Source organism: Photinus pyralis, unplaced genomic scaffold (genome assembly GCF_008802855.1).
Source record: "Photinus pyralis isolate 1611_PpyrPB1 unplaced genomic scaffold, Ppyr1.3 Ppyr1.4_LG7, whole genome shotgun sequence".
NCBI classification, from domain to species: domain Eukaryota; kingdom Metazoa; phylum Arthropoda; class Insecta; order Coleoptera; family Lampyridae; genus Photinus; species Photinus pyralis.
In genome coordinates this window covers 13,272,029-13,283,019 of record NW_022170738.1, presented here as the reverse complement: position 1 = coordinate 13,283,019, position 10,991 = coordinate 13,272,029, and the positions used below count along the sequence as shown (strand labels likewise).

The 10,991-nt window shown below is 38.0% G+C and overlaps 1 protein-coding gene across 1 annotated transcript; it reads left to right on the top strand.

Moving 5' to 3' along the window:
- Positions 1-6: 6 nt before the first annotated feature.
- Positions 7-10,505, top strand: LOC116175950. The gene is made up of 2 exons (XM_031494337.1): positions 7-3,161; positions 10,294-10,505. Exons 1-2 carry the CDS (start codon positions 29-31, stop codon positions 10,302-10,304), a joined length of 3,144 nt encoding a protein of 1,047 aa, XP_031350197.1. The 5' UTR covers positions 7-28; the 3' UTR covers positions 10,305-10,505.
- The last annotated feature ends 486 nt before the right edge of the window (positions 10,506-10,991 follow it).

The following is a 10,991-nucleotide window of genomic DNA, read 5'->3' as shown; positions in this document are numbered from 1 at the left end:
CAGTTCCAAGGCAATTCCATACCCAAAAATGATGAATAGTGCGGAAGAGATTGCAACGTACAACGATAATAACAGCCACTACTGCTCGCCAGTATTAGCACGCAAGCACACGAATTTTTACCACACGCCAGAAAAATCTCCGAAGAAAGACAAGAAATGGTCTTTGGGCAATTTATTTCGACGAAAAAAGAAAGAGAGCGACACCAGCAGCGATGAAGACGGTCACAGAAATTTTCTCCAGAGGAAAAAAAAGAAGTCGGACAAGCGGAAACGTGTGAATCAGACCGTTGGGTTTGATCACGTTGTCCATCCGTCGTCGAGACAAGTTAACGGATGCAAAAACGTCGAGGATCCCCTGGCGGTTCTATCTGAACCAACGGCGCACAGGAATTTCATCCCGGCTAGCGATTTCACAACTAGGTTTGTCACGTTAAAGGACAAGGAAAATCGTCAAGAGTTAACTAGATCGAGTAACAGTCTGGGATCACCTTCCGTTTGCAGCTTGGGTAGGCGAAAAAAGGTGCACGTGAAAACCCGAACGGAAGCGCGGAAGGAAAATTCCAAAGGGGAGGAAAGCTCCGATGATGACTCCCAGTTGTCCGTGTTTAAGAGCGACGATAGTTTGAGTAAACAGAAGGATGGTGTGTCAAATCGAAGATCTCGGGCGGCACGCACTCAACGTTACCTCAGGCGGATGTCGAAAGATGAAGATGTACGAGACCAAAATAAACTCACTAAATTAGACTTGCAAGAAAACCTGAAGAATCTGCAACACAAACCCGCGAAAATTAACTTGTGTTATACTAGGAGCGCTCCTCCGCCGCTCCAAAATTTTTCAGGTTTAACTACCATACCTCCTAGTCACAGTAGTCATAATAAATACAGATCACCCGCCCTTCTACCAAATAAGTATTTGTCGTACCACGCTTCCTACAATGGTAATGGAATCAAAGCGATAAACGATTTCAATAACCAACGGAGTCTATCCTGCGAATCGAACATATGTAGTCCTATTTCTCCCGATCCGGTCACGGGCACTTTACCTCTCTACAAAAAATACCCTCCACCCCCACCCCCACGTGACCCGCGTCGGGTAATTACCGTGCAAAACGGTGAAGGAAGGCCGATATCTTACTCATTCGAAAACGGCTACAAACGGTCACTGTCTGAGCACAAGCCTGACGCGAATCACAATTTTCTCAATAAAAATGTCCGCTCAACCTCAGAAGACCACATAAGCACCGAACCATTGCAGCGAATTCCTTTAATTCCTCGCCCTTCATCCGCAACACCAGACGCAACGCGCTTACAAAGGCTTACTCGCGCTCCCGATCCGACGGAAAACCAAAGTTACCGATATTTGACGGATAAAAATCCGCGAAGCAGGCGGCCCATATGCATTCAGCCCGACTCGACGGACCAGCCCACTTGGTCGCAGAAGACCTTCAATTTTTGGCGGAAGAAAGACGAGGAGTTGACTCGAAATCGAAAATCGTCCAGTCCTTTGATGTTTACCTCCCAAACGCACGTTACCACGAACATCTTCCCACCAAACTCCGTTAGTGAACCGGCGCGCGAAGAGGGCAGTCCGTTTAGGCCAATAGAGTCGTCGCCCGATGAGGAGATGAAGCGCAAGTCGTCGAATCTCGAAGACGCGCTTTGCGAATTGGAGGCGATTTATAACAGTTTGCATTTGGGCGATGAAGATTTGCTCGACAGGGCGGAGAAGAGGGAAACGGCGGCGGCTCAGAAGCGCAAGGAGGACGCGCTCGAATCGCGGTTACCACAAGGCGATTTCGGTTTCGATCCCAACTTCGATTCCACCCGAAAGCAGCGCCAGTCGAAAAAATCGGAACCAAACATCCAGACTGACGACATGGCGTTTCGCAAGCTAAACCGTCCACGTTTCAACACGATAAACCATCCACAGTCCTCAATTTCTAACGTTAGCTACCTGTTGGCGTCGCCAGTCTTCAATGGATCTGTCGACGAATTGCCATCGAGTGTTAAAGGCGACGAACCCGATACGACTCTGGACGATGTTGTCTTTAGAAACGTCATGCACACAAACAACTCCCTAAAGGTTGTCGAACCTCAACCACCATTTGGCATCCCAATGGGACCAATTTCACCCGCCTCCAACAGCGATTATTTGCATATAACGCCCGAACCTGAACCTACTAACATCTGCAAAAAGGTGCCCGATGTGATTAAAGACGATCTGGCCTACCGAAGCTTGCGCAAAGATCCAAACAAAGCAACGGCATTACCCCCTTATCACGTCAACGATGATGTGTTGAACGGGGATTGTTTCAAAAAGAAGAGAGCTGTGCGTTCACTCTCCGCCAACATCGGCAGTTTAATGCATAAAAACGACGTGCCTCCAGGTATTTCGATCCACTACGAAGATCAAAACATCACAGATGTGGCGGACGCATTGGAGATGGCTAGGCAAATTTTACGCGACAAGGAGGAAAAAATCAATGCGACCCGACAGGCCTTCATGAGCGATGGCGAGCTGAAGTATCGCAGATTTGACAGCCGTTCGCCTACAACGCGCTTTATAAACACCGACTGTGATAGGCTCGAGGCCAAACCTCCAACTCCGGATCGAAGAAATTCGCGAACGTCGAAGGAATCCACGCCAATTCCCTCAGACGACGCCGAGCTCAAAAGGCAACTTCGCCAGTCGACCTTGGACGAACTACTGACAAGCCTGGCGGTCGAAACGCGAGAGAACAGCGATAAGATCACCGAGGAGCTCAACGCGATCGATCTTAGCACGATTGCCCCAGGTGAGACGGTTACGAGTAGTAAAGACGAAACGAGTTCCGAGTACGTGTCGTTGCGCGAGAAACTAATGCAGTGCGTGAATAGCGAACTGTTAGCCGCCAACACCGAAGAGTTGGAGGTGACCGAAGAGATCAGAATCGATCCGATTCACGAGATTGTGGCGAATGTGGTCTTGTTGCCGGCGAAGTTAGACGACGATCCGGTTGCGACCGAAGTTTTCAGCGAATCCGATCATGACTACGTTAACGTACAGTCGGCCGAAGAGACTGAAAGGGGTGTTCATGAGTCGAAGGACGATTTACTGGCAGCGTTCGAAGCGATAGATGAGACGCTGAGAAAGATGACCACGAAAGAAAATGAGGGAGGAGGTGAGAAGTGTTTTAGTGTTGAATACATTGCTTTGCCAACTAAAGGGTGTGCCTATGTTCAGAGCTCGCACTATAGCTTTAACGTTGTAGATCACTGTGGTGAAGAGGGTTCTAAAAATTACGTGTCCGAATTGTGTTTTAACAATAACGACAATGAGACTAAATTTGAGATAGGAGGGGCGGTTAATAACTCTCGGGTAGATCGGGATTTGTGGTGTGGTAGCAGTGGAGAGAATTTGGACAGTCTAAAGTCGCCGAAATTAGTACAAAATTTAAGCGAGACTTACAAACGCGCCGAAACTGATCGTGCAAATACTCAGTTGCCCGTAGAAGCTTCGAACGTTTCCAATTTGAGGAGGCACACCCTTGACGAACCCAAGCCGAGTTGCGCTTGGTACGAAAGTCCTGGTACCGTTGCTCTTGCATGCTCCTTTGGAATTGCATGTACTACTGAACTGCCCTCTTTTGATACGATTGCAGTTCTAGGGCTGCTCTTTGCTGTACTTTCGCTGATATTAGCGCTCCTTGCCAGATTATAAAATGCGAGCTAATTAATACCGTTGTTTGTAAATAATAATTTATGTTGTGCCAATACTGTAAGATACCTAACTTAATTTTAATGTTTGCTAGATGCGGATTATGCCAAATATTACTAATATTGCATGTACAGTAATTATGTCGCTAGATTTAAGTATGTTTTACCTTTTTAAATAAATATTAATTGTTATTTGTTGTTAATTGTAAACGTTCGGGATCATCTTTAATTGTGTAAATAGAAAGTTAAACCTAATAATTGCATTTGCGAATTGACTGATCAGGTCATAGAACCCATACTTCTTGTTTTAATAGGATTGGAAACCCCTAGAAAATATTGCGAGCTATTAAATGTCGCGCTATAATTAACCTTCGTTCAAATAAGTGCAGGTAATCAAAGTAATTATGTTCTTCCTACGTTTAAAAGCTAGGGTAGGCGACAGTTTCTAAATTCCAATTTTACCTGTGGTTTTTCATTTTTGCACTTTTTGTTCGCATTGAGTTGATTTGAGAGCACTTCACTGATCGCTAACTAATTTCTGAGTTACTAACATGGCTTTCTCAATGTTTGTCTAGGTGCATTTAGCCATTTACAAGTAAAATCGGGAACCAAGTCATTTTTCTTGGTCCTTAGACCAAGCGGGCAATTCTCAAAATGAACATACAATCTTTTTTTATTCAAGGAATGTTTACACGTAAAATTATTTCCTTGTTGCAAAAAAAGGACGTTTATGATTAACACGTCAAGAAAAATCCGATTTTCCAGATCAGATGTATACGGAAAATCCTTGTTTGCCTAGACATTTTATTAAAATGGTAAATGATAAATTGAATGCAAATTTTACATAGTCGCTTGCTACTGAAATTGAAGGAAATTCGAGTTTTGCAGCAGATATGTTTAGCATGTTTATAACCCCCATAAAATTACAATGGGGGTTGACGACTGTCAACCAATAACAAAGTAACGTGGTACTCATTCACAATTGTTTATCATAAAACCGATTATCCCAACACTCAATTTCGCATATAAAGACCCATTGTTTGTCAATGGTCGTGTTCATGTAACAGATGGTGTCTTTTAAGAATTAAAATGATACTTCCACTAAGTTTCGGCGTACCAGTCATTATGCAAGTACCTGTAAGGAGATCTATAAAAATTATGGTTTTTGGTTTTAGAAATACTTCGAAAAACCAAGTGTCGCTAAGTGAACGCTTATAATTTATTATTGCACTTGGGTAATTGCACTTTTATGTTGACGGTTTGTTTCGTTTAGTTTCGGTGATGTAGAGGTTAAGTTACACTGGTAACATAATTTGTTCACTTTCTTATTTTTTGTCTTGGATATCCATAGCATTTTCCTCTTGTTGGTGGTTCTACACTTTGTTGAGATCCATCAGGTACTTCAAAATTAGCTGCGCTTACCTTCCATTGCTTGTAAAACCCAATTAATATCACAGGATCACAGAATCATCTCTCCTCCTTTGAATTTGAGGCGCTATAAGTTGTTTACCTACTCAATTCTAACAAAAATAGACGTCTGCGATCTAAATGCTGTATATGCCACTCCCGATGAAAATGTTTCCATATAATAAACGCATTCATAGCTGCAATGGCAATAAAGTTCATAACAAGGGGATCTCTTCGTTTGTCTTTTGCACCAACGTATCCAATGTGTCCACTGCACCCTTTGTGGTATTTTGGTGCTGTATTATTTCTCTCTGTTTTTCATCATCAGAAATATCTGCATCTTGACGCTCGAATGATATTAGTATTACGCATTTATTAACGTTTGGAACGTACGAAACCATTGTAATTTTTGACTAAAAGTCAAAACTTGACGAATACAAAGGTCTGTTAGACTTACGAGACTTGTGGCAAATTTGTTGTGCTTCTCTTTTATGAAACAAATGATGTAAACTCAAATTTGGGTATAAACCTTATATACAGGGTGGTGACTTGCGTAGCGCATCATAGGGATTTCAATGTAAAATTCATAACATGCGATTATTGGCTCCCCAAATTCATTTAGAGCAGAAATGTATTAAGGTTTTTTGTAGAAAAATTTTTTACGTCAATCAACCGTATTAGTTTTCAATTTTTTGCATAATAAAGACGGAAAATTGTAAAAATAAAACCCGCATCTTTTGCAATAATCTGCGATGCCATGGAATTTTATAACAAAAACTACGCCAATATCCGTCATGCCATGGAATGTCTGCTATAAAACAAATGAAATTCTATCAAAAAGTATTTAATTTAGAACAGCGAATTCAACATAAAGAAAGACCAAATTACTAAACACGGTTTCCTCTAATATAATAATTTACAGTAAATGTTCGAATAAGTCACCATTAACTGCAAGACAGTAACCAAATCAATCATAAAATCCATTTCGAACTGCTGCTAATTGATAACTGGATATCTTTTTGTTTTAGAAAATTCCATGGCCTCGCAGATTATTGAAAAAGAGGCGGGTTTTATTTTTCCAATTTTCCGTCTTTGTATGAAAAAAATTGAAAACTAATACGGTTGATTGGCGTAAAAAAAATGTTTCTACAAAAACTTTGATACATTTTTGCTCTAAAATAATTTGGGGAGCCAATAATCGCATGTTATGAACTTTACATTGAAATTCCTATGACGCGTTACGCAAGTCACCACCCTGTATATCTCCCACAAATCAACCACTAATTCCAACAGGAAATTATAACAATACTAATTACAACAGATGTGACACAATTATCTAATATACAGGGTGGTGACTTGATGAACGTACCATAGGAATTTCAATAGTAATTTTTTAATTTCCGATTATTGGCTTCCCTAATTATTTTAGAGATAAAGTCTATTTAGGAATCCGTACATACTATTGTTTCCCATTTTATAAATTCGGAAACAGTAAAAATTTTAAAACTAAAAAATTTCCCATTTTGTTGTTGTTAGCTTTGTTTGATCTCAAATTACCATGGCACCACTGATTTTCTTAAAAGCGCCAGTGTTTAGTTATCCAATTTCTTGGATTTCAAAAAATTAAAAGCTACAGTATGCATTGATTCGTAATTTATTTCTCTACAAAAAAACCTAAATATAATTTATCTCTAAAACAATTAGGGAGAGCCCAATAATCAGAAATGAAAAAATTACTAGGTGCGTTGTTCAAGTCACCACCCGGTATTAGATACAATAGAAGTTGGTCCGCATATCTCAAGAAAAGGCTCTTTCAATAAATTAATTAGTATACAAGGTGTCCCAGGAGGAATGGGCAATATTTTGGGAAATTAAAGTAGTGATTATTTCACAAAAACGCTAATAATAGTTGTTTATTATATAAGACGATAAAGGGGTATTTTAATCATAGAGTTAATTAACTTTCACGAAATAGTTAGTTTCCCTTTCTCCTCGTGTATAATACAAAACTTTATTTTATAGCAGATACTATATAAATCATATTAAAGCTTCTGAATTTAATTTACGCGTCCAAAATAGCAATCTTAGGTTCTGCCGCCGCGGTCGTTTTCGTAGAAACAGCATATCACATGTTCTGAACGTCATTTTATATTATGCTTCACGTTCTATTTGGAATAAAAATGACAGATGTGATTGGAAGGCACAAGCATCTGTTTCGCTTTATCTACCCTTACGGTTACGGCTTAGTCCATTCGAACCTTAAAACGTCAATTTAAATATGCTGTAAAATAAACTATATTTTTATTCTCAACCGTTGTCAAGATATAGCCAACAATTGTAATTTTATTTTAACTAGTTAGTTTTAATAAGGCGGCTATAAATCAATTGTCTCTAGCCAAATATAGTCAGCTTGGGGTAACAATTGAATTGTTTTGAAACAGTATGACTGCATCAAAGGTTCAACAATTCCACCCTGTACGTTAATTTTATGCTAATGCTTTATGCTTTTCTTTTGAACCCTGTACCTCTATGACTCCGTTCATTCGAGTTTCAAAAAGTCTTCCAAAATCAACAATACTGACTTGATGCTACATGAGAATGATTTAAATATTGATCGCTCTTCTACAGGGTGTTTTAAAACTAGTGGTCAATTTTAATAACTTCAAACCTTAAAAGTTGATTTTTGCTAATACAACATGCTTTATTTTTTTGCACTTTCACCTGCTGACAAAAATTGTACATTACATTCCATAATACCTGTCTGGTATGATTTGGTGTATTTCGACTTCTGTCATTTTTCTTGCACTTAACAGTTCCAAAACGCAAAAAGTTGGATTCTAATCTTCTAAATTGTGTAGGATTCATGGGAGGCATGTACATTTTGCATGTTCTGCTAACAACCTTGTTATATTCACCGTGTATGTAAAATAAATGCCTTATGCCTGCCTAAATCGCTTATCCCATTGCGATGAAACTTTGGTTCGGCGTATGACCACGAAGGTTTCTATGCAGGGTGTTATATATAAGCAATTAAAGGAAAGTGGGTGGCAGCGGGGATCAAAACAATCACATTTTCCAAATAAACCGAAGATCCAACGTGTTTTGTTTGGGAGCTACCCTAAAAAAGTGGTGAAATTGGCATTTCTTCTTTAATTGTTTTCTCAGAAACCATACAAAGAGTGGCGGCCCGTCTTTGAATACGTGGAATTTTTTTTCTTCCCCCGATTAATACACTCCAATAATATTCGACGAATCAGCGTGACTTTTGTTTCAAAGTCGAACCAATCAGATAATTTGTTAAGTGATTAAAAGCTAGGCAGCTTTTTATCAGTGATTATGACTGATTAAAATTTGTGGAGGAATGGGTAAGGTATAAAGTGTTTGTGAAATGTATTCTCTTGTATTAATCTCACTTGATCTTGATTTTAAATCAGGATAATTTTATTTTTAATAATAAAAAATTTTATTTTTAATAATAAAATTATTAATAAAATCGCTCCAGCTCGCTTTTAATCTCGAGTTTTTTCCGTTACATTAAACATTTTTGTAAAAATAAAATTATCCGATTAAAAATCAAGCTCTTGTGTATTGACCCCCGAATAATCCCTCCTAAGCAAGCCTTGATTTTTGAAGTTGAGGAATATATGTGATCAATAATGTTAATCTGAGTCAAGGGCAATACTTTGATAATGAGAACATTGGATTTAGTGATACAGAATATTCACAAGGAAATGGTAAAATTTCCAAACTTCAAAGTGTCATAACTATTTATAGATAATTATTCGGAAAAAAATTAATACCTAAAATGGAAACGTTGACAAAAAAGCAAAAAGTGAATAGGTTTCTAATGTATTTATATCTTTTACCGGTTATGAGTTAGGGAAGACCGACGTACTGTTGCGGGACCCTGTATAATAATATAGGTTGTGATACATTAATGTATTCAGGAAAAAAATTCAAAACATTGACTTTAAGATCTAACCGCGTGTTGATGCATTTAAACAACTTTGGATCAAATCTCAGAAACATCTCTATCTTTTTAAAAATAGCCGAGATACACTAGGGTACAAACACAGCGATAAATTGCAGAAATCTTTTATTTTTTATAAAACCAATTGACATAGATTAACGACTTCTTTTGAATTGATAAATTCAAATATTTAAAAAAATATAGCGGGCTCAATTACGAAGAATTGAATTTTACATCCTCGATGTTAGCTAAATTCCTGATTCTCTGATCAAAATTTGCGTACTTTGTGGTCAGTGGCATATGTCTGCATAGTTAAGGGGGGCGTTTTTAATACTACTAACTACTAATTTTCATTACATATTAAATAGTTTAAAAAACTTATTATATTATATACAATCAAATTTAAGAGACAAACGCAAATTAAGAAGAATAGTGAAATTTTATAATTAATTAACACAATCATTTTCTTTAATTTAAGTTTTTCTCTTAAATTTGGTTGTATAATATAAGTTTTTTATGTTGATATATGTTTAAGAATATGTAACGTAAAAAATATGCCCCTTTTCAGCATGCTAGTACGCTACTGACCACAACTTTAGGGTACGTAAATTGAGCACAACTTTTTATAATTTTGAACACCATAAAAGTCGCATTTACACATAAGATGTTTCATTACAAAAAAAACCATATATCATATATGTAGACACGTTCTTCCTGTACGTCTAAATATTGACCATTTGGGCGCTATGGGTAACCTTGAGAAGGTTTGTTCGCATTGTATATGTCATAAGCAAGTTGGTAACGGCACAAAGATGGAGAAACTAATATTTTTGAAATGATATTATAACAGGAAACAAACGGTTTTTCTTTGCTCCACACTATCAACGCAAACTTTCGTATCAGTATTTACGTTTTGAAATACGTACGATGTTTTTTCAAGTTACAGGTACAAAAAAACACTAGAAACAGTGCGAAAGGAAATGATGACAATATTTTGAAACTGAGAGAAAAGATAAAACCATATGTGGGTTCGATCTACGCGAAATCGTGGCACTATTGTCTCACATTTTTGTATTTTTGGAGCATTTTGGAGCACCCGCTGTTTCTTCTGCAAAACCGCTAACGCTATACGCTTCCTTCCTGGCATGAAAGTCAGCATAACTAACCCCTTTTTTTTTGTTTTTCCTTCTTAGTGACGTCTTTCTTTTGTTTCATTTTAGGTAATTCATAAATAGCCGCTACCTCCCACCCCCGAATTGGCCGTCGTCGACAGGTAACTCTAAATTACATCCCTCACCCTTTAAGCATAGTCGTGCAATACTCGTATAATAAGCCAACTAACTTTTGTTGTGTCCAAAGAGTTTTAGTAGCTAAGATAATTATAGAGAGCTGTGAATAATATTTAATAAAAAATAAATATTTATTTATTTAGCGATAATTTTTATTTAATCCCTCTTGACACCAAAAGATGCAAAAATGTGAGCGGGATTATCGAAACCTGGTTAATTATTTAACCGTGCATTTCGCGTGGGTTTATATGAAGCAATCTCGATAATAGAAAATGAGTGGGATAGATCGACTACGTAAATGCGCAAAATTTTCTTCTTTCCCGTCTTTTATTCCGGGTGAAGGTAACAATGTAGGTGAATTAATTAGTTTTAGGATATTTACTTGAAAGGTTAGCAATTCGTCAACGCCTCCGTTTATTTTTAATTTATCAAAGAGGATCACGAGAACTCGCAAATTGGTTGCTTCCTTCGATTTTCCATTGTGATCTAAAGTTGCTTTTAATGCTGGTTTTTCTTTCTTTCTATATTCTTATCGCGTGGGCTCCTAAAAGGGGAACTGTCAAAGGACTCCATACTGAATAATTGAATAGACTGAAAATAGAGTCGCGTTCGTGGAGATGATGTACCTA